The sequence below is a fragment of the Toxorhynchites rutilus genome, chromosome 3 (assembly GCF_029784135.1).
Source record: "Toxorhynchites rutilus septentrionalis strain SRP chromosome 3, ASM2978413v1, whole genome shotgun sequence".
Taxonomy (NCBI): domain Eukaryota; kingdom Metazoa; phylum Arthropoda; class Insecta; order Diptera; family Culicidae; genus Toxorhynchites; species Toxorhynchites rutilus.
This window is the reverse complement of record NC_073746.1, coordinates 164,460,857-164,486,295: the sequence shown is the minus strand read 5'-3', so window position 1 is coordinate 164,486,295 and position 25,439 is coordinate 164,460,857. Positions and strand designations below refer to the sequence as shown.

The 25,439-nt window shown below is 38.1% G+C and overlaps 1 protein-coding gene across 12 annotated transcripts in view; it reads left to right on the top strand.

Moving 5' to 3' along the window:
• Positions 1-25,042, top strand: part of LOC129775071 (uncharacterized) — a 294,827-nt gene extending 269,785 nt beyond the window's left edge. For 11 of the 12 annotated variants that reach the window (XM_055779303.1, XM_055779301.1, XM_055779298.1 and 8 more), the window contains one exon: positions 9,912-25,041. In XM_055779303.1, coding sequence (XP_055635278.1) covers positions 9,912-11,492 — 1,581 coding nt within the window. In that variant the 3' untranslated portion in view covers positions 11,493-25,041. Of the gene's footprint in view, positions 1-9,911 lie in introns of all 12 variants that reach the window. The other variant, XM_055779304.1, reaches the window with a different exon arrangement.
• Positions 25,043-25,439: the final 397 nt, after the last annotated feature.

Sequence of the window (25,439 nt, the reverse complement as noted above, 5' to 3'; positions counted from 1 at the left end):
CTGATGTCATTATAAAACTGCGTATTCCGTGATCTTGGAAAACCAAAATGGTACAAAATGGCGGAATATGGACACATTTTCTCAAAATCCTATCAATATGGGTTTTCTCAAAACCCCATCAATATGGATATCAAATGAAAGGGCTTTACTAGTAGAATACAGCTATTTATGAAAGATGCAAATCCAAGATGGCGGCCGCTACAAAATGGTGGATTACATCTCTTCTCAGAACCCCATCAATATGGGTATCAAATGAAAGGGACTGACTAGTAGAACACAGTTATTTATGAAAAATTCAAATCCAAAATGGCCTCCGCCACAAGATGGCGCCATATTTTTTTCAAAGCCCCATCAATATGGGTATCAAATGAAAGTGCTCGACTGGTAGAACACAGTAGATCATGAAAAATCAAAGTCCAAGATGGCCGCAGTTCCCAAATAAACAATTACTTTTTAATGGTTTCATTCAGCTTACCCTGTTTGTATGTATGTTTGAGTGTTTGTAGGATTGTCCCACATTGATTGAAATTTGACCCCGTTCCTGATCACTGATTGATCTGAATTGTGGAACTTTAATTCTACTGCCATTATAAAACTGCGTATTTCATGATCTTGAAAAATTCAATCTAACCTCCGCTAAAAATGACTGCATGGCTTGACTTGGAGAATACACTACATTATGAACAACATAAATTCGAAAAGGTCGCCGTCACAAAATGGTCGACTATGTATTTTTTTTGCAATCCCCTCAATATTGGTATCAAATGAAATGATTTGACTAATAGAATACAGTACATCATCAAAATATTCCGATGAATATCCATCTTGTCGCCATCGCCATCTTGTGGTGGTGGCCATTTTGGATTTGTATTTTTCATAAATAATTATGTTATACTAGTCAATCCCTTTCATTTGATATCCATAATCATGGGTTTCTGAGAAAATATGTAAATCGCCATTTTGTAGTGGCCGCCATCTTGGATTTGCATTTTTCATAAATAACTGTGTTCTACTAGTCAAGCCCTTTCATTTGATACCCATATTGATGGGGTTGTGAAAAAACTATATATGGCGCCATCTTGTGGTGGTGGCCATTTTGGATTTGCATTTTTCATAAATAACTGTGTTCTACTAGTCAATCCCTTTAATTTGATACCCATATAGGCAATTCAATATGAAATTATTATACAAATTATTGAGAATTTCCGAAAATCAAAAATAATATACTCCGGATAATCGAGTCTAAAATTCCGGATAATCGAATCCCGGATAACCGAGTCTTCGGATAATCGAGTCCGATCTGTATTATAGGTTTTTAATTAGAAATTATTGGTATAAATTGAGAAATAAACTGGACTTTTTTTAAACGTAGTCAAATTTTTTTTGGAGATTTCGAGTATGCAAAGTTGTTTAAATAACCAATGTCTTTACGCCCACAACGTTTCAATCTGTAAATGCAATCTGAGATGGTGCTGTCAACTCCTGAGACGAGTAGGCATGAAATTCGTCAATTGGAAATGTGTACATTATATCGAGGTAAAATGTACATTATATCGAGTGACGTTATATCGAGGACACGTTATATCGAAGTTAACCTGTATATACGAGGGCAGTCCGATAAGTACTTAGCCTACAAAAAAACAGATATTTTGGAAAAGTGGCGATTTATTTTTCAACAAAGTCTCCTTTTAGCTCGATACACTCGACCCAGCGATGCTCCAACTTCTTTAATCCATCTGAACAATACGTTTTCTCGAGGTCTGCAAAGTAGGCCTTCGTGGCGGCGATGACCTCATTCGACCAAAATTTGTGTCCGGCGAGTGACTTTTTCAAGTTTGGATACAAAAAAAGTCGCACAAGGCCAAATCTGGATGGGGCAGCAGTTCGTAGTGCGATTCGACCAATTTGACCGTGGCGACGGCGGAATTTCCATTTTTTCCATTGGATCTAGATGTTTCATGTGGTTACTTTTACTTAGTTTTTAAATAAGTATTTATATATTAAAAAAAATCTTGCTACCCGCGTACACAATCTTATTTTTACGTCCATATAAAGTGAAACGAAAACTTTATTTCTGATGCAAAAAAGTAGTTACACCATTAATGAACGGTTTATTGTCTACCCACCGTGAACTCAAACCAACGAACTTAGACAGTTAGCAGGTATGCTATAAAGGTCCTCGCGTTAGTATTAGTAAATAACGTGCAAAATAGCGTACAGTTTGGATGGAATTCTGAACAAACTTTCAGTTTACTTTGTCTCCGAGTTCAATTTAGCTGAAAAAACATACAGAAAAACGGGCTTATACCAACAAAATTAACAAATTTCTCATTGTTTTTGAACACAACACTGCACGCTATTTTATATGTGTGAGTAATTTGCGTGGACGATACGAAAAGATCTAGCTAACCTGTACTGCCGTTCTACGCATAGTTGTCCTATATTCCAAAATCAGCAACTGAGAAAAACGCATTCGAAGTTTTCTAGCATATTTGTCTACCAGAAGCTTAAGGCATTTCGGTTTAGCAATTCAATGGGTTTTTTATATGCAGAGAACTATTGAATCAATTAATTAAGGTTACAGGCTTAAAAGAATATCAACATTGGACAATTGAACTTGATGTTGTTTTTTTTTAAATACTGGGAACAAACAATTTTTTTGTGTTTTTCCGAAAGATTATGCTTAAAAACTTCGTTTTATGAAGAAGGGAGTGATCTGCAAAACTTTGCAGAATATAAATCTCGTTGTTAATAGGCATTCGCTAACAAGGTGTACACGTGTTCTGTTAAACTTTTTTTTTTATTTGTTTGAGAATTAGTTCGTTCTTCCAAACCTGAAATGAGTACTTTAGCCCTGCTGAAAGCGTGACATGAAATTCTTGTACTTGAATCGATTTATTTGATATGGATCCACAAAAAATATATGGTGGGACAATTATGAATAGAATATCAACATGGGACAATTGGGCTTGATGTTGCTTTTTTGAAAGCTGGGAATAAACTATAACTTTTTTTGTGTTTTTCCGAAAGACTAGGCATAAGAACATCGTTTTATGAAGAATAGTAGAAATTGTCAAAAAGTAACATGGGACAACTATGCGTAGAACGGCAGTGTAGTGTACGTGATACATGAGAGAGAAAGGAATTCATTTTGGGGGGAGTCTCTTCGATATGCATTGAAGTCCATTCGACGGGGAAGAATGGAATGCGATAGTCAAGTCGTAGAGCGAGAAAGCAACCAAACGCCCGAATGACTGTTGAGTCATTTTGACGGAGAAACTTTTTTTTTGTATTATAGTGACTTTCAAAATTTTTTGGCTGGTCACTTTCAACCTCCATTTTTGGAAGAATGTCGGGAGTCAAAATTGAACTCGTGACCTTGAGCGTGAGAGGTACGGATGTTACCACTACGCCAGATCGGCTCCAGACAGAGAAACTGCTGGAAGAAGCCAAAACTCGTTTCCAATTGAATACGAACGCGAATTTCTTCATAGTCCGCTGACTATTCTCAGTTGAATATGACTTTGCCGAGCCCTAATTTTGACATATTGGACCACCTTAGGACATACTTCTAAGCGTCTTGGGTGAAACGTTTCAATGGTGGTCGTGTCCTGAAATACGATTTCGTTCCACTCAACAGTGATTGTCTTTCGATTTGTCGTGGTTGTAAATTGTAAATTCAATAGAAGCACAAATGGATACTGTTAGTTGCCATAAATTCGGCTTCGCGAGGTAACTCTTTGTAATTTTCATCTGAGTGTGATTTCCGGCACGTGGATGCCTCGGCTGGCTCGGAGGAACTACGAAAAAAATCTAACGGTGTTCTATCGCCATGAGTTTCTTGAACTGAACCATTGTCAAAATGGACCAGAGAGTTCGGATCGGGTAGTCGTCGGGCGCGGATGTATTTTTTTGTTGCTCCGCGCGTACTTACGTTTGAAATTACTTGTTTACGTGAGATAGGAACAAATATGTTTTCGTTTTGCTCTCATTGTTTTAAATGCAGATTTTAAATATAGTCGTGATAAGTGCTTAAATTCGCGAATTCGAAATTTCTTCCCAATCACTGTGTTGAAAAAGGGGCTTGAGCAACGTACCGAAGAAATGTATTCGTTTGTGCGCAGTGTCTTTAAACGTGTTTGGAATGCACGAAAAAGTGTGCTCCCAGCTTTAGTGATTATGGAGTGTATACAATTTTCTAACGTCAAAATGTTTATAATTTTGTGAAATGAAATACTGGACGAAGCTATTTTTATACTGCGCATGTAGTAGTGAAAACTTAAAGTTTTCTTTGCACTTTCGATTATTCGCTTGTTAGGTTTGGTTTTATTGCGTCTCCCTTTCCAACTAGTGTGGTGAATGATTCGCTTGCATTAGCTTGATAGATACATAGTGACGTATATGGGTTTATTCTTGTCTTTCTTATATCGAGTGCGAAGTATTACTTGGTAGTGAATGTATCACAGCAAAAAAAAATCATCGTTGAGCGCGGCAAAATAAATTGATAGCATTGGGAAGGAGCTGGGAGCATGGGGCGGTCGTGGTCGTGCAGTTTGTTGTGGTGTGGGGGGAGGGGTTTTTTTGGCGCACCTGGGATCAATGGTTATCATGCAGAGAAAGAAATGGATAAACCCCTAAGTCAGAAACTCTCTCCGTGACCTTATCAAGTTTGAACATTAATCGTCTACTCGAGGAATATGAAAGGAGTTTCTCGGCGAACTTCTCAGGTTGCCAAAAATATCCTCGGTCAAAACAGTTGAGAAAAAGTGAAATGCAATACGAGTGACGGATTAAAATACATAGTTCGAGAGTTTTTGAATGAACTTTCTCAGTGACCTTCTCAGGTCAGAAAGAATATTATTTTCGAAATTTCATTTCCTCGAATAGTTAAGAGTTTGCATTTATATAATCACATCACTTACCTCAGTGAATCCTGATTTTTACCTCTCCCCACTAACAACTATCCCTCCCATGATAAACGCTAGGGAACCACGCTATAGAGGCGACCCTTCTGGCCTTCGCGGCGAATATCATACTAACATTCCTTCCCTTCCCTGGTGACTGTAAGGACGTGGCCGGCGTCGTTATTGACCATTTAAAGCTCGAATCACCGAAAATTTCACAACGAGAAGGATTTGCTAGTCCCAAGCGTCATTCTGAGTGTTCTGTGTGCAATTTGGTTGGTTCAGGTCAATCACGAAGAGCCACTACGAATTGTACAGTCTACCCAAGCTCAAGCTGAACCATTGTCAAAATGATGCACTTCTAATTGTTTTAAAAAGTTTGTATGTTTTTCAAAAAGTGATTCAGGAAAATGAAAAACAGAAATTTATCTTTTTCGACGGTATTATTTCTTTTCTTTATGCCTTCTAAATCCAGGTAGAGACGCAACTCTCCAAACGGTACTAATGGAAACGGTATTGCATCAGTTAGCGATTCCTTCCGTTGGCCATTTGAAAATTACTAGCATACCATACATGTCTAATCGGTGGCAAACGCAAAACTGACTGTGACTGTGTGGGCTCGGTATGCAGCTTGGTTGCATTTTTGACCCAGTCCAGCAAAACAGTTGATGTGCATCATATGCGGTGCAGCAGCACACATGTCGCGCATCTCGAGTCCCAGGACTGCCGAGTGCTTTTGCGTTGACCGTGGTCATGATCATCAACTCGCCGTGTGCGCCCGTACTCTCTAAGTATACTCATTTCACCCCCAACCGCTTAAGTGTGTAAATCAACAGCCTTTTGCTGCATACGCCCGGAGAAAGCGTAATAAACCGTCGGGGAATAAACATCTGCATAAATACGTGGGGGGACACTCACAGTTTGAAGACAAGAGAAGCTCCGCAAGTGCAGTCATGATTGCGAGGGAAAAATGCATTTGTTTTTATGTCGCAGACGGCGACCGATGACCGATGGTTAAATTTTATGATTACGTTGGCTTACTTTGGCTTACGTGGACACGTTAAACAAACATTTTTTGGAAGTGCATGTTCTGCACCTGTGTATAAAAAGAAGCAGATTCAATACATCTTTTCTGATGGGTACTCTTGTTCCCGAATATTTCTCGAATGCAGCGTCCATTTTGCGACGTTATCTTTGATACAGCTGAGTTAGGTATGCTCAGAACCGGAGAGCAGTTTGTTATGGTTCACTTTGTCCTACCTAACGAAAGACTGGGATGTTACTGCTTTACGAGATCTTTTCAGAAAGTATCGCGACTTTCGAATTTACGCGGGTTACGCATATTCGATTCTAGATTTTTTGTTGCATTATGTTGGCACTCTTGTTTTATTTATGCATGTGTATTTATGCTGACGAGTACGGCTATTTCGAATGTTCAGTCAATTTCTGACAACTGTTTTTCTACACGTGTTTTGGTTCATCTTCTATTTATCGCAGGGGTTTTTGGGGCCGGGGAAGGTTCGAACCCGCTCCCCCCTCTCTAAGGGCCGCTGCCTTACAAATGAGGCTTAAACTTCTCCATAACTCAAGAACTAATCAAGCAAACAGAGCCAAATTTGGCATGTGAAGGTTTTAGGGGACAAGAAACGTTTCTATGATGAATAGACATTCTTCCCCCCTCTTTCGGGGGGGGGGGGGGGATTTGGTGGGCGCTGCCATACAAATGGGGCATAAATTTCTCCATAACTCAAGAACTAATCAAGCAAACAGAGCCAACTTTGGCATGTGGAGGTTTTAAGAGCAATAAATGTTTCTATGGTGGTTTAACACTTCCTCCTCTGTAAAGAGAGGGGGGGGGGAAGAATCATTCCAGAACTAATCAAGCAAATGGAATCAAACTTGGCATATAAAAGTTTTTGGGATCGATGAACGTTTCTATGGTAGTTCGACACTTCTCGCCCCTCTCTAATGGGAGGATACCATACAAATGAAACACAAATTTCTGCATAACTGGAGCACTAATCAATCAAATGGAGCAAAATTTGACATGTGAAGGCTTAAGGGGGCACGAAACGTTTCTATGGTGAATAGACACTCCTCCCCCTCTCTAATGGGGGGCTGCCATACAAATGAATCATAAATCTCTGCATAACTCAAGAACTAATCAAGCAAATAGAGCCAATTTCGGCATGTGGAGGTTTTAGAGGGCAATAAATGTTTCTATACTGGATTGACACTCCTCCCCCTCCCTAAAAAGGTGGTGGCATGAAGAACTCCAGAACTAATCAAGCAAATGGAATCAAACTTGGCATATAGTGGTTTTAGGGGTCTATAAACGTCTCCATGGGGGTTGGACACTCTTCCCCCTCTCTAATGGGAAGATACCATACAAATGAAATATAAATTTCTGCATAACTCGAGAACCAATCCAGCAAATCGAGCCAAATTTGGCATGTGGAGGTTTTAAGGAGCAAAAAACGTGTCTATGGTGAATTGACATTCCTTCCTCCTCTCAAGAGGATACCAATCGAATCGGAAATTCTCTAAGATTTGTTTGATATGCTATACATTACAATTCGCTAATCTCTATACGGTTTCAATTCAGAAAAACTGGAAGAACCTTTTTTCCATACATTTATTCTGCGGATTGGTGTGCTAATCCTACCCATATTTCGAATGCTTATAACTCTAACATTTCTTAACCGATCGGAAAGATGTTTGCATCAATTGATAGGAAATACGCGTCTATCGCACTTAATAAAATATTATTTTCCATGAGATGAACAATTGAATAACTGTAAAATGTCGAGCGTTATTTAAACGCCTTAACTGTCAAGTTTTGATTGGCCCGATTTACGATTTCCCCAACACAGACTTCAAAATCGATGTACCTGAGGAAATACGCTCTGAATATACATGCAAGTCGGGGGTATTTTTGTTTCCACCAAGCTGTGTTTCCCTAACACAGACTTCTAAATCAATGTGCCTGGGGGAATCCGCTTTGTAAAAAGATGTAAGTCGGGGGTATTTTTTGCCCACTGAATTGTGTTTCCCTAACACGAACTTCAAAATTAATGTACCTGCAAATATACATGCAAGTCGGGGGTATTTTTTGGTGTTAAGTAGAGATGTCTAAATTTTTCGTTTATTCGATTATCGATTAATCGTGGGGCCAAATAATCGATTCATTCGAATAGTTGTCTTTCAGAATTCGATTAATCGAGCGAATATTTATTTCTTGTAATCGATATGAACAGACATTTATAATAAAAAAAATGATGCAGAATATGCAGAATAGTAGTTTTTGAATGGTAATTCAGTAGATTGATAAATTTACCATTTCGTGATTTTTTTGCGGGCGATTGAAAAAAGAGCATATCATGCAAATGATGCAAAATATTTTAATTGCACCAACATACAATTTTTTGTGTTCAGAACTACCTGTTCTTCGAATGTTGTTGAAATAGCAGATTTATTTGAAAAGTTCTACTTGGTCCCTATAACTACTAGTTCAAAAGAAGTATTTTTGTAGAATCATTGACCACTAGTATTTTCCTTGGCACTCTAAATTTGAATACTACCACTTTAGTACGGGAGATTAGATCACATCCTTCTATTCCGCTATTTACTCCTACAGACGCTGAATTCTTCTCCCCAGTCTCCTCCACCATCAGGGAATTATTTTTATGCTTCAACCGTTAGTGGTTTAGCATAATCGATGAATTTCGACAACCAAAGTTAAAATTTTGCACTGTATTTTTTGAAAAAAATTGTTTCCTTTTTCATTAATCGAGATTACTGTGATAATTATTCGATGTATTCATATTTTGATTTTTCATTATTCGATACAAAATTACTCGGATAAAATTGCAGATATTCGATTATTTGAATTAATAGAACGATTAACCGACGTCTCTAGTGTTCAGTGCTTTTGCACTCGCTTGTCGTTGTGCAGACCGGAATATATTTCCCTAAAACGTACTTTTAAACTGAGAAGCCAGGGAAAATCGTCATTTCAGATACTAGAGGTGAATGAACTTTCGCGGTTTGAGAACCGTTTGATCGTTTGACAATTCTTCCGTTCACATATTTTGGTGTCCCGGGCATCATGTCAAACGTAAAAGGAGTTCATCAAATTTATTTGTAACGAAGAACATAATCTATTACAAAAATTTCCATGCATTCTAAAATAATATTCGAAGTGGTAAACAAGTAGATTGCATAATATAATTGCGTAGTTCTACGTCGAAAATATGCGGTCGTGTCCTAGATACAACTCCTTACAATTTTTATGATGGCATGACACTCCTCTCTCCTCTGAAATGGAGAGGAAGTCCATTCAAAATAATACACATATTTCAACCAAACATATTCCAACCAAACATGAAAATTGAAATTTTTTGGAAAACTCTGAAGGAAAATTTGGAAAATTCAAATTCGCATATGTTCTACAATTACATAGTGACAAACGTTGTTAGTCCTTAAGTGTTCACTAACGAAATTGATTTTTGTTCGGAAATGGAGATGGATTTCAATGTGATAAAAAACGCTCCTATATCTTCTTCTACCTATATAAAAAAATGGATCACCGAATGTGTTAATAATAGCAAAACTTGAGAAAGGAATTGTCCGATTTAGGACTTTCTTTATTCCATCATATTTTCTGTATCAAACATTTATTACATGTAACGAAGAAACATGTTATTTGCAAGTGGTTGAAAAGTCTAGGAAAATTGTGTCTGAAATTAATCTGATATTATAATGAAGAGTTTTAGTAGAAGTCCTAGGAAATTTATAGTAAAAGATAATGTTAAAGGGTAGATTAGAAGATCAATCAATGAACTGTTCTGCGATTGGACCCTCGAACGTGCGCTTAGTAAGGATACGTGAATGTGATAACGAAAAATTTTGGAAGGGACAAAGTTTGCCGGGTCAGCTAGTATTTACTAATTATTTCCCTCGGTGTACCGTCGAGTCTAACAATGTTTCTTTCTCTTTTCCCAACAGGCCGCCATCTTGCAGCAAACAGCCGAATACATATACGCCCTGGAGCAGGAGAAAACTCGTCTGCTGTCCCAAAACTGTCAACTGAAGCGATTGCTTGACCAGCAGGATCACAATGGCGCGGTTGCAGCGGCTGAAAGTCAACAGGTCAAAGCTCAGGTTCCGGCGGGGACCACAGTGCTCACGACCGGAGCCGCAGCAGCGGTGGTCAATAACGGCGGCACGGCGGCAATTGTACCAGCAGCAGCTCCGGGAATTCCACCGACGGTTGCCACCGTTGCCAAGAAGCGCAAAATAGACACAATGATGACAGTTCAACCCGTTTCGGATTCCTCCGACGAAGGACTTGGTTCGATGTCGCCGGAGCCGGTTGGCTTGATGCAGGTTGTTAACAACGCAACTGGACAGACCATTGTTGCTACGGCCATCAACAGCCGACCTTGTCCAACGTTTAGCGTAACAGCGAAGGACTACCTGGATTTGAAACATCAGCTGGAGATCGAACGAAGGCAGAAGGCAGTTTTTGAGGAGAGATTGAAGGCGTTGGAGCGACAGATTTACCCAGCCAGGGTATTATACCAGGATCCTCCGGACATAATCGAACCAAGCGACACAATAGAGGAACTTGTCGTCACCAGTATCCAGAAGCCAACAGGAGTCAAGAACACGCGGGAGGTTGAAAACATTCAGCTGATCGCACTGGAAACCAGTGTGATTGGGAAGCCACAGCTTGTCGTATGCAACACTGAGGTGATCGAAGAGACTGTCGTTACGCAGCCCATCGCCAAGCCAACGGTTGTTCCACACAAGGAGGAAAAAGTGCTTGTCAAGCGTTCGCGATCCCGATCTCCATCCATCGAAACCACCACCGTGGTCACATTGCCTCCGAAGAAAAATCGTTACCCAACTATACTGGAGGCGGCAATCAAGGCTGAGCCGAAGGTCGAAGTCGAACGAATAGATTCGCCCTCGTCGATTGTGGTTAGCGATGATCACTTGTCCCACTTGACCAGCAGCAAGTTAGTAACGAACCAACCGCAGCAGCCGACACAACAGAGTAGCTCTCGTATCAACACCTGTCGTCACAACCTGGAAACCATAGTAGAAGCGATCAGGCACCTGGAAGGCGATGCATTCGATGCGGTCATTCCTGTCCAACAACAACAACAGGTTCAGATTCAGTCGCCCTCGGCATCACGCTCGATCCAGGAGGTACCACTCGCACTGACCACTACCAGTAAGCACCAGCAAAAGGATCGCGATCATCGCCAGAGTCAGCTGGAACCGTACCTGAAGTTCCGAACGGCACTTGCTAGTACCGCTTCATCGGCCTCCTCTGCTACCTCTTCCATCGCCTCGGCAGCACCCTCCAATGGTTCCAGTAATGCGAACAGCAGCAGCAGCAGCAGCACCAGCAACCCTGCGATCGTTTCGCTATCGATCACCCCAAGTGCGGGACTGGCCGCCGGCAGCTGCAGTCCATCCTCCCATCCAGCCACTTCTGCTCAACACACTGCGTCACAAATACTCCAACAGCATCAGCAGTGCCGACCGGGAGTGATCGTAGTCAAGCAGAACTCATGATCATCTACCAACAACAGCAGTCACACTTTAACTTCATCAGCTTCGGCACCGACAGGGGCGGCGGCAGCGACGACATCCTCATCAGCATCAACAGTATCGGCAGCGCCCAATGCAGTGGGAGGGACGGTGGGTGGCACAATTGTCATCAACAACAACGGCAAGCAAATGAAGATAGTCAGCTGCAAGAGCAGCAGCACCAGTGGTGGCAACACTCCGCTAGGTGGCGCCTGCGGCAGCTCCCCAAACATGGTCATCAAATATCACCACCACCACCACCACCATCATAATCATCATCAACAGCAGCAGCAGCAGCAGCATAGATCAACGGATTCCGAAAGCAAGCAGCTTGGCCGATAGAGGTCGCATTGAGGGCGACTGAAAAGGATTTTTCCCTTTTTTATTTTTTTTTTTAATCATGTTATATCCTTTTTAGCTATTAGCAAACTGTTACACTGACAACCTTCCTCCATTGCCCCACTTCCTCCCCATGTGCGATATTCGCGTACACTGAGTTGTGATTTTTGTTAGCAATCCCTAATTTTTACATTTTCTTAGTATTTTTTTAGAAAATGATTTTAGGTCGTTTTTTCCTTTCGCGGAAAAAAATATGAGTCTGTAAAGAGGAAAGTATCGGATTGATAGTTTTAATATCAACACGTTATATATATATATAGACAATTGTGACCCACATTCGCAACTTGAGAACGATTGGAAAGTGAGGGAGAGCGAGAATAGTTTTTGACCTACTAATGTACAATGCATACATTTCTTTTAAACAGAACGCTAAGGATTAGGGAACACTACTACGATAACAGGACATAAATAAACACACAAATATTGACTGGAGTAAGCATAAGGATAATCGTTAAAAACCCTACAAGCCGCAACTCTCTCCCTCTCTCGCACGACCGAGGAATTCATTGAAAAACAAGGAGTTTGGAATCGCTTCTTCCTGCATTACGTGCGCGCGGGTGTTTTCTATTATTTAGTTTTTCTGTGGAACAATCTTCTGTTCCACGGGTGACAATTGACGGATTACGCGCCAACTCGTCTATGAGATTGGCATGACCCTCTCAGAACTTAATGAAACTTTCTGGGCTTGAAGACCTTACCTAATTAGGCAACTTGGCATACATAGTTTTCCGAAATTTTATGGTGAAAATATGTTTGCCCATTTTCTTACATTTTTTTTTTTAAATGGTAACTCCTACAAAAAAGTGATCTATGAAAGGGTTTTAGGAAAACAATTTAATTTTCAAAAATTTTTTTTTGAATTCCCACACTGAAAAAAATTTATTTTAAAAGCCTAAAAGTCGATTTTTTCAAAATGGTCATCTCAGATTTTGATGAAATAGTAGAAAAATATGTGCGCTATAACTCTTCCATACATCGCAACTTGGGCATATCTAAGGCAAAACAATTTTCCTAACAAAAACTTTTTCAATATTTTATTGAAATTAAGTTTATTTCTTTTTCCAGTGCAGAAAGCCAACCCACAATAAAAAAAAATAATAGAAATGTTGAATGTGTGTTTTAGAGGTCTTTATTTCAAATCAAATGTCATATTTTGACATTAAATTCATTTTTATTCATCTGATCTTATACCATGTACATGTAAACTTATATTCTGAGATACAATCATCATATATTTTCTTGTTTTTCTTTTTATCCAACATTTTGAAGATTTTGGGGTCATCTACTGAATTTGAAAACCTTTTAGCTGCGATTTTATTTTCATCTACAGGAATAAAGCAATGAAATTTTTGTGTTCCCAATATTATTTTCGCGTGATTGAATAGTGCCTCAAGTTCACTTGCCTTTACATACATTTGTTATTTTGTTTAACTTTCCAATCATAAGGCTCTAGTGTTGTTTGGATTGTGTTTACAATATCATCAATTCATGAAGAAACAGCTCTTCTATTAGAGGACAACGGAAAGAAGAAATGGTTTTTCATCAAATGGCTGATTTCAATGAACGATTTTGAAACTAATCGATGAATTTGTGCCGTATTTCGTTGATAAAGTAGATAAACTCATAGAGCATGACGTTATTTACAAACAGCAGTCTGCTTTTTTGGGAAATAAAAAAGAATCTTTGACGGAAAAATAATAGTAATTTATTCATTCAAAATGCGGCACAGGGTCATCACTGGAATAACTCGCAAGCAACTATTCACCCATTTGAAATATACTACGATAAATATGGTAAACTAGAAAACGTAAGCTTTAAAGTTATTTCAGAAGTTTTAACCACGACACTGTGGCTATGCAATTGTTTATAGAGAAATTGATAGAATTTGTCAGAAAAATAATCGATTTTACTAAAATGACTCTCATGTCCGCTCCATCGACAGCACACTACAAAAACCTAAAGAATTTCGCCAGTCTGTGTAATCTCAAAAAAGTTTACGGACTAGAAGCAGAATGGTATTTTTTTTTGTCACCTCCCACAGGAAAGGACTCTGTGATGCAATAGGAGGGACTCTAAAACGAATGGCAAAGAGAGCAAGTCTTGCCCAAGATTATGGAAACACAATCCAAACAGCACTAGAGCTTTATGATTGGGCAGTAAAAAAAAAGACACATGTATCACGAAATTGAATTTCTGTTACTTATCTAAAGAACAGCATACAAAAAAAGCGAGTGAGCTTGAGGAACTATTCAATAACGCGGAAACAATACCGGGAACACAAAAATTTCATTGCTTTATTCCTGTGGATGAAAATAAAATCGCAAATTCAGTAGATGATCCCAATATCATCAAAATGTTTGATAAAAAGAAAAAAAATATATATGATGATTGTATCTCTTAGAATAAAAGATAACATGTACATGGTATAAGATCAGATGAATAAAAATGAATTTAATGTCAAAAAAGGTAATAAATTTTATTACATTATTACATTGAAATAAAGACCTCTGAAATACTCATTCAACATTATTATTATTATTATTTATTTTTTTAAATTTTGGGTTGACTTTCTGCACTGAAAAAAGAAATAAACTTAATTTCAATAAAATATTGAAAAAGTTTTTGTGAGGAAAACTTTTTTGCCTTAAATATGCACAAGTTGCAATGTACGAAAGAGTTGTAGGGTACATATTTATCTACCATTCAACTACCATTTCATCAAAATTTGAGATGACCATTTTGAGAAAATCTACTTTTAGTTTTTAAAATCGATTTTTTTCAGTGTAGGATTTCAAAAAATATTTTTTCTGTTGTTTTTTTCTGAAAATTCAATTATTTTTCTCTTCCATAGATTACTTTTTTGTAGGACTGACCATTTCCGAGTAGAAATTTTTATAAAAAAATAATCAAAAATATTTGGCGCTTTCCATATGTTAGTCTAGACCAGGGGTTTTCAAATGGTGCTCCGCGGGAAATTTGTGCTCCGCTTAAAGTTATAGCAAATGCTCCCGCTTGAAAACTTACCTTGAAAAAACATTCTTTATTCTAACTTTACTGGGCATATAGTGATTCATCTTGTTTACTCCGGGTAAGATGTCGTGTAACTGTGACGAGCAATCGAAATAGAGTTGTTCCCAGTTGGGTAACCTCAATGCAAATAGGATTTGTTTCATTGATTAAAAAATGCAGGTGGTCCGTCAAATGTTTTTGCTATAAAAAGTGCTCTGCCATAAAAAAAGGGTGAAAACCCCTGGTCTAGTCAAATTTTCGGAAAACTAATTATGCCAAGTTGCTTAATTAGGTAAGGTCTTCACGCCCAGAAAGTTTCATTAAGTTCTGAGAGGGTCCGTCAATTTAATCTTTGCGTTCTAACAGTACCCTCCTTCTTCAAGCGAATCAAACCGAACATTCAGCGAAAACATAAAAAGGGGAGGGAAAGTAACAACGCTTAGTGTGCCGGGAAGTAAGAGTAGTTAAGTGAAACCATACGTTAAAATAGTAAATCCTATGTGGGAAACGAAGTCCCGCGAACGAAACAAACAAACAATAACAACGCATCAATGCAATAAAAATTAGTCACTCGGGCGCGCGCATTGATTAATACAGGAAGAACCGATTCAGGTAGCGGTGGGGAGGATGGCAGAGAGCGGAACGTATATTGCATTTATTTCACATTGTTGAATTTGATCAACATGAAGAACGTTGTCATATACACTAGAAGCAGATTGCGTTATCCCATTTCTGGTGTATGCGACATGCGTCCTTCACTATCCCCAACATGTTACGCGAACCTAGATCCCCAAACCGAACTTCACCCCAAAGCGCCTCCTTACGAAGAAGGGGAAATACGATCCCTGATCGATGCCCCATTCCGATTTGTTTGTTCATAATTTTAATAGTGATCATTGAAGACAAAGTCCTAGTGAAATGTAATGAAAGGTAAAAAAAAATAGAACTCGACTACCAATTAGCTGGGGAACCCTTTCAGAAAGGTCGTGAACCCCGTCAACGATTGACGTCGCAAAATGTAATAGAACATTAAACGAAGAAAAGCCCAGTGAATCAAATTCGGTGACGGGCGATTTTTTGGATTATTTTTTTCGTAGACAAGATTATTTTGATTGTAAAACAAAAAAAAAACGCGAATCCGACTACAAGTTGAAATAGTAACTAATCAGAGCCGCGCTATGTTTTTCAAAGAGGGTATTTAAGGTTTGTGTCAGAAAAGCGTGTCTCTAACAACAGGAAATGTTTGAATAAGCTTATATTTATCTCCCATAGACCTCTAACAACTGAAGAGTTGAATAACGCAACAAAAAGGAATCGAGTTACTCGAAACATGGAGCACCTATACATATTCCCAAAAGTGTTGGGAATACTTGAAGTCTTGTAACCGGCGTGAGATCCCAAATATTCTTTTATGTTGTTTTCATGTGACAAAATTAACGTTTTCGTGCGTGCGTCGGGCGAGCTTGAGCTTGAGCTTGGGTAGACTGTACACTTCGTTATTTCTCTTCGTGATTGACTTAACCAGCGGAACTGCACAAAGAACATTTGATAGTTGAAGTTTTCCCAAAGAAAGTTTAATGTCGACTGGCTTCCTCTGACATAATCGCACCTACACGGAAGTCCCAAAAACAGCGTGCTTACGAACCGTTTCATCGTCTACAGACCTAATATTTTCGATGTGTGTCCGGTATGCTCTAGGATTGGGCGATCTTGGATCGATTTTCAGAAGATCGTTTTTTTCCATTTCGATTTCATAGTTTTTGGATCGATTCAAAAAAATTGTGAAGATCGATCTTTTTCCTTCGATTTTTTCGATCTTAGAGTTTTTTTTTTTAGTGTACATCGATTTTAATCTCACCTCTTCTTCGTCGTCCAAAAACGAAATGAAGATGCCAGAGTTGCCAAATGTTATAAAATTTCGGATTTTTTAAATTTCTGGTTTTTATAAATCGAAACATTTGGTTGGTGCGAACAATTGGTAAACAATTGACGCCATTTTCAATTTGAAGATTTGCTTTGAGGGTCATTCGAATGTAATTTGAGATGTTATAAAAATTTACATTATTTTCGCATGACAAAATATTGATTAACTTACCGAAAAATAATTTGCCCAAATTAGGTATATGTCGCACTCAATGCAAAACTTCCAGTGGAAACCTTTTGTTTATCCAATTTCACGATCAACGCGAATCAAACAATTAATTGAAGTTCTCCTCGATTTTATTTGACGTTTTACATGCCGGTCCAGTTAACAAGTGAATGCCGATAACTAAGTTTCGTTTCTGGTTCAGTTACCGAATATTTACTGTTCCAATATTTCGAATAAATGCCAGACGTTTGACACGGTTGAATTCAACGAAATTATTGTCAGCGGAATTTTGGATGGATATCAGTTGTTGAATTTCTAATAATTTTCAATTAATTTAATTAATTGACGGTTCAAGATGAATGCCCTAGAAACTACATTTTTTTTGGGCGTTCAAGTTTTTTGTGACCTTTATTCTGAGAATCAAAATAAAATGCTTTGATGTTCGAATAGAAATGTTAAATATTTATTCCATTTTTGGAGAAAAGACAACACTTATATAGAAAAAGTAAATAAATTGGAAAAAAAGCATTCGATTTTTCAATCAAATTAAATCAGTGAATCGATCCCAACACCGTTTAGAAAATCGATCCATCAAGATCGATCGTTTTCTAAATCGATTCCCAATCGCCCAATCCTAATATGCTCACACGAAGAACACACCTACTTGCAGGGCAGGTTTCTGAACTTAGACCACGATCACAGAGGTAACACGAAACAACTTCCACCCCTTCGGCGGATCCATCTGACTCGAGATGGTCCCAGACCCTTAACTTAACTCTTAACACTGTAGGATTGCAGGAAACTGATGAATTCCGTGGAGAAAAGAGCCGTTGCCACTGACGATGAATCCTACAGGATACAATCTTGTTTCACACTTGATTCGTGGGAAAACAATGCAAGAACGGGTACATCCTTGTGTGGATTTAAAATAAACGAATCCTGATAGGTAACCAAAGTAGACTTCTGGTGAACATTCTCAGGGAAAAAACATTGGTAAAACCCCCCGTTCCGTTGACGATGGAAGACAGACATTCCTCAGCCCCATGGACAGGCATCACAAACATCCACTATTTTCTAACCAAGATCGTACGGCACAATTAGACTATTCGGGTACAATCGTTCCTTGGACTCTTCGAACTTCATGTGACACGTATTTGACCATCGGAGGTTTGCTCAGCTCATACAGCTGTTAACTGTGGACAGCTAAATATACCGTAAGTCAGTCTCCTGTACCGTCATAGACCGAACCGTAGTGTTGATCTTAAAAAGTTCTTGTTGGACGCTCCTGACATATCCAATACAGTGAAATGTCAACCAGCCTGAGCTTCGACAGATATGTCTTTCAGATGGAGTAATGGGTACTGCTCTACGTCTATCACTCTGAAGTTTGAAGTCCGTATAGATATTACTGACGACATATTACTTTTCGACGACAACAATTGGAGAGGCCCACTGACTGAATTTCACTAGACGCTACATATTTGTTTCCACCATTTTAACTAGCTCCATTTTTACTTTTACTACTCGCACCTGGAGGTCTTCGTAGTCATGACGGTTATTAAGCGAACGACCAAATGTTCTAATATGCCTTTTCAAGGCTAGAGGCGGATGAACTGTGTTGATTAAACCTTTTATAGCGGAAAACAATCATCTAGTAACCCCAAGGGGATATGATGAATCTTTTTGAGCACTGATTGAACTTTCAGCTTAAGCTGGATATGAGCCTCAAATCCAATGATGCCACTCAACTCGTGGTTGGCCTCGATCTCAACGGTAAATTCTCTAATGACGTCCAGAGTTTATCTTCCGAATGTTTTCAATGCATACTCCAGCGAGCACTTCTCCAACTCCGTTCCGATGAATACGAGTCCGCTATTCTTTTCCCTATTCTATATGACGAGATGAGCAATTCAGACGGGAAAAACTGGATCCAATGTTTATTCATCTAATCAACGATTCATAGCGAAAACTTTTATGCATTTGTTTTTCTTTCTAGTTGTGCAATTGAGTAATATAGTTTCCTAAAACTTAAAACAATAAACTCTAGAACATCCAGATACAATGGCTGAAAAATATAAATCAGAAAAAAGTATGATTCATCAAAAATTTAGCTATGATTTTTTTTCTTTTTGTTCAATAATTGTGTAGACACTTCAATTCTACTAATATATTTACTACATATTTTCTGTACATACTATCAACTACCATACTACCAAATTGATGTCACATGCAATACACATCCCTACCAACGTTTTTCACTACGCGGTATTGGTAACTTTGCGGATAGCAACAATACATACTGTGTATGTGATAATGTTTGCATTATTGAGTAATGTAACAATTAAAAAAAAATTTGGATTTTTTTAGAGTCTAAACTATGTTAATCATCGATCGAGTTTCCACTTACAGCAATTACGGTCTCCACACGCTTCCGGAACGCACGGAAGATCCTAGCAATGTAGCCTAGATCCATTTCTCTCTAGATGCGGGTCAATGTTTGTCTCAGGCTTGCTGTACTCGGGTGGCGTTTAGAACAGGCCTTGACCTTCATGACGCACCATGTTGAGTAATTCAGAGGATCAAGATCGGGACTGGATGGCGGCCACATATCCTTCGCCCAGAATGGCAGATGTTCCTGTCACCATTTCTGAGCAGGGCTGGTAAATTTCGAAACTAAACGATGAAAATGACTTTTTTTTTTCCTTTCTCTTATGCCAGTTTCAATTTCGATTGTGTGTATTCACTACGCATACTGAAACATCGATTCTTCAATTTCGTTTTCGTTCTGCTGTCGTTTGCTTTGAATCTGGAAGCAGTCGCTTTCCCTTTAGCAATTGGAAGTGTCCTATTCATTATCATTTGAATGGGTTATATGTAATGTCAGGAAGATCACTGCTTTCAATTGAAAGTTTCATTCAATTTCATTTCTCCAAACTGGATTTTCCCGGACCGTCTTACAAAAAAAGTGGAATTAAAAGAGGCATATGACGACAATTATGAGTGTGACAGCGTGCAGTGGATATTTGTGAAATCACGTCGAAAAGACGAATAAAAGTGATATTTCAGTACGAAATTTTCACTCCTCCACGGCCAGCATCTTACCGAAAATGTTACTGCTTTGGAGGGCCAAGAATGCGACTGCTCTCTGGAGCTTTTTATCACATAAATTATGGAAATAGTCACAATACAATTACCATCCGTTAAAAAAAAAACAAGCAATTGCAAGATTTCATAGGCGATTCGGGTCAAATCATAATGAAATCGTGAGTATTTTGAACATTGTTTTATTTTCGTTTGTAATTACGACACCATATTTGGCTTGTCAAATCAAATATACTTCGCCTACTGCTCCACCTTCATATGTATCTCATTGCATGCAAGTAAAGAAGACCAAAGCATTGGATGTACAGATGAAACGGGAACCTTTTTTGTATAATGGTGCAAACATTATTACGCATACGGGGTATTCCGGAATATATCGGATTTCAAATTAGCACAATGTTGCATTCTGTAATACGATAAAATTAAAAAAATGTTCAAAGTATTTAAATGACATCAAGTAATAATTTTCATTCAAATTCTAACAATTTAAAAGTGCATTTGGGCGTGCTAATCTCATACAGAGTTAATGGCTTCACGAATACGGAGTAATTATTTTGACGTTTGTACTGCGTCAAGGCAATGCCACTTTTGCCTTTGAACGCATCATTACATCTGCAAATGCAAAAGTTTAAAGTCAGTAAAGCAGGCCTGAAGGTTGTTTTGAACTGGTAACTCATTGTTAACACCAAGGAATCATACTAAATGCTTTATTCAACCATGTTAAAATTCACACTTTTCCTAAATGAATTTCAATGTCTAGTAAATAATAGATAACGTTACTCGGTTTAAACAAAAGATTTTTAACGTGGAAAGATAAGAAGATCTTTTTCAAGGAAATTAATTAATCCACAAAGGGATGATATTTGAATGGAAATTGTTACGTGAAGTGAATTGAATACACGAAACACGTAGTTTTAACCCTTACTCACCGATATTTCGATGTGTTTATTATTTTCGCTCATACTTGCTCATACTCATACTCACTACAATCTACAAATCAGAAAATCTATTATCATTTTCACTTCACATTCGACGAAACACGATGCTGAATGCCATCAACGCCAAATTCAATTGGAGAGATATATTCCCATGTTCTCACTATCGAACATGAACAAAAAATATTTCTTTCGAATTTAGCCATTTTCGTTCAACATTTTCTAACTTTCTCGACGCATCATTAGTTTTTGGGCAGAGACGAATACAACAAATGATGATAAGTTATACGTACGGGACTTTGTTTTATATAGGGTAATGAATTTTAGGGGAAATTTCAGGAAATGCGTATGGACAAACGGTTGAGTAAGGGTCTGTACTATGTGTTGGAAGTAACCATGATATTACATGAAGTAAAAACTTTCATTCAAATTTGAAAATATCAAACAACCTTCGGGTACGGACACTTGTGGTTCTCGAGATGATATTGGGTACATGTCTGATGTTGAAGCGTTGAAAACCGACTACTGTAAAAAAAGGAACTCTCAAAAACATAGTGCGCACTCGGATTGGTACCAGCTTCCCAGCTGGGCTGGGCAACATAAAAATTAGGGATTAGGGTCGCTTCGGAGTGTGGGCAGCGATCATCGATCGTTTATTCTTCTCTGTTTCTATTTAGAACTACAATCGGGGAAATCTATATGTACATAAGCAGCAGTTTAATCCTATTCTTTTTATTTTGTTCTGTTACTCGAGACCGCGTCTAGACTAAGTTTGTTTTTAATCAAGAGAGAGAGAGAGACATGCACAGAAGCGGAAGAAAACAGTTATCCGAACACGTTCTGATTGCCGACTCTGTTCAAGGAGTGTATAGACGATACGAGTGCGACTTAGTGAATCAATTGTTTGATTTTTGACTGGAACATACGTGAAAACGGCAGGCAAATGGAGATGATACCTATAGCCAACAGAGGAGAAGCAACACGTGTTTACTATAATATTATTAACGGTATATTTAAGTATTTAACAGAAAACAGAAAATAGTGTAGCGAGAGAGTTGAGCTGAGAAAGTGGAAGGAAAAAAATACAAAATATATTTCAGAATATAAATCGAATCTCTTTACCGATAAAAAAAACATAATAATTCATATTATTATTATTACAACACTATTACACAAAAAATACAAATTCAAAATTAAACTTTCGAAAAGGCGAGGATTGTAAAACTTAATGTATTTAAAATTGATCCGTTTTTGTATTCATTCAAAAATTGTAATATTCGCTGCTATGCGAGACCGCAGGAAGCACAAGGGAACTATCAATCACGAGAGAATGAGAAGAGCGAACCCTTAGAAAACTAAAACGCATTTATTGAAATGAAGATCAGCACTGTTAGTAAACAAACAAGCAAACAAACAAAAAAAGATGATGGAGCGCCGCGACTCGTAATATTATGAATAATAATGTTATTAAATATTGTGATTTTATACGCAAGAAACAGAAACGATGCAGAACTAGAAGAGGAAAAAAAGATACAGCAAGCGTCATCTTTGGGGAATGAAGCGAAAGGTAGTCATTTGCACAAAAACAGAAATCAGCTAACGATTAGTCAGAGGGTCAGGAAGGCCTGCAGTTTTCAAACATTTAAGATCTTTTGTATAATGAAATGTAATATACCCCCCTGTTTGGTGCGCCAGAAGAAGAGAGGCCAGGATACATCAGAGAATAATCATTAAAACTATCAAACAATATCAAGTGGTTTTGCTGAAAATGAGCAGAACCATTGAAAGAAACATTACATTACGGGCTAAGCAAATGTTCGGAAAAGATTGAGTGGAACGCAACGTGAATACTGCCCATAAATTGCCTGAAAATCTTATTGTCCTGAACCAGTTTTACCGAGTTAAAAATATAAAAAAGCAGAAGACGATGATGATGAATAAGAATACATAACGACAGACGAAATGAGAGTTGTGAGTTTCCAAGTGAGGATGATGGTGAGAGATACACATATAAGCATACACGCGTATTGAGTTTGTTACACCCGGAGATATGTCAAACTAAATATAAATTCAAAATTTACTGTAAACAACAGTGTAACCTGGACAGCAAAACTGAATCCCATTTAAGAAAAAGTATGTCCCGTTGAGGATATATAGGTTTTGCCAGACACGAAACCAAGATTCCGGTAATAACCGACACCTCCCACCCTTCCTCGATCAACGTGTCCAAGTCATGTTCAATAATACCGATATTGATAGCAACTTTTGGCGGCCATCGAAAAACGAAAAAAAAGCAAAACCGCGAAAAAGTAAAGTTTCCTCACAATTTTTTTCCAAGAAAACTATTGAACAAAATATCTTAGGGATAAGCGAAGTTTAATGCGGTGAATTATTTATTTTCTTCCAAGATATACATGTTGGGAAAAAAATTAAACAAACAAATGAACGAGAAAGCAATTTAGCTTGAGGTTGAAATTTAATTTCTGTGAAATTGTGTTAATTATTGCTTCTTGTTTTGGTCCCCGGAAACACCGCCGAGTGAATCCGAGAATGCCGCCAGCACACAGAAGAAGAAGTTTCTTTTTATTTAAAAAGTCTGAAGCATATACATTTGGTATCCGATTGTTTCTTGAATCAAGTGAAAACGCGCCGTTATCTAGTTCAAACGAATCCCTAAATTGCTAGTCAAACATAGTTTAAACAACAAAAAAAACTCTCACAAACACACATTCGATGAACCCCCCTCACCCCGCCGCCCTCCTCCTCAACGCAATGTTTGGCTCTGAGAAAAATTTATTTTTGGTTTGACATGCCGTATATTGATGATGAAAATATAACAAGTCATAAGAAGCTTGGACATATATAAAATCTTAAAACTATTAACTATAGATAAGGAAACCAACTTTTACCTACACACACACACATACTATCGAACACAAACGTGGAAAGCAAAACACGAGCGAATGTAACCCGGATTTAGTACTACTACATACATACATACTACTTATTGAGCGCAAGAGCTGACCTAGCTGAGATGAGTGTTGTTGCTTAATGGTTACAAAACACAAAAAGAACATAGAAGAAGAAGAAGAAGAAGAACATAAACAAACAAACAAGCAAAACAAACAAGTATTCATTATTTGTAACAATTAAAAGTCAGAGCTATGAGAAAGAAGAGAAAATAAGCATTACACAACACATACATATACACATACATGCATGCATCCAACACTCACACACTCACACACATACACAACATACTGTCGCCAGAGTGAAAACGGTTGGGGATGTATGATGTAGAGAGCAGATTCGCATGTAACAGAATTTTACCTTTCTTTTTCTTTTCACAACGTCTTCTTCCCATGTCACGCACACACCCGTTTTCCTCGTTTCCCCTTTCATTTTTTCTTCGTGAGTGATTCTTCCTTGAACTGTCGCCCCGTTGTGACGCCTCTTTCCGTTCCGTTTCGCCATGCCCAGCCCTGCTTTAGCGGATTCTTTGCGTGCGATTTCTTTTATTTTTCCTAGGGTGATGATTTAGGTTATTTGTATATTGTGTATAAATGTAAGCCAACATTGTTCCTTTTTACGAAGCAAAACAAAAAAAAAGAATACAAATCTTGAAAGAAAGTGAAATTGATTTGAAGAAGAAGAAGAAGAAGCAGAAAACACGTCTACAAAACGATAACAGAAAAAAACTGAACTACTTGTACATTTTAATCGCTTTAATTTATTATTAAGAGAGTATGGAAACACAATAAGAATAAGTGAGAAAAAGAAAAATAGAGAGAGAGAGAGAGAGAAAATTCATGGATAATTTTGCTATATTTTTATGTTGTAGATTTTAAGTTTTTTTTTATTATTTTATCGTAACATCATTATTTTGGATTATTTGAGAAATGAGAAATATAGATGCTTAAGAGTATGTTTAAAAAAAAAGAAGTGTATACCTAGAAAAGAAATTCCTTCGCCATGCTTTGGAAAGTGCTGCGAGTATCAAGCTGCTAAGAAACGCATCTTCGTCTACTTCAAAGCTACAAATGATCGACCATCGACCAACGATAATTATGGATAAACATACACAAGCGATCTGTCGGAAACGTTTCAGAGCCACAGGGTACTTCGCGACAAGACGATGGTCTGTTGTCCGCTCAGCTTATCTGCATCACCGATTTCGTGGACATAATCAGAAAAACATTTGAGGCGGTAGCAGACTTCTATACCCAACTGAAACATGAAGGGCTGAACGGGCTTAGGATCAATGCTTCTAAGACTGCATACATGCTAGCGGTAGGAACTGTTCGCAACACAATCGCTCTTGGTATCAACATTGTAATCGAGGTCCAACAATCTCCGAACTCGAACGAAGCTCTTCTTATTATTATTGTTGAGTTATAA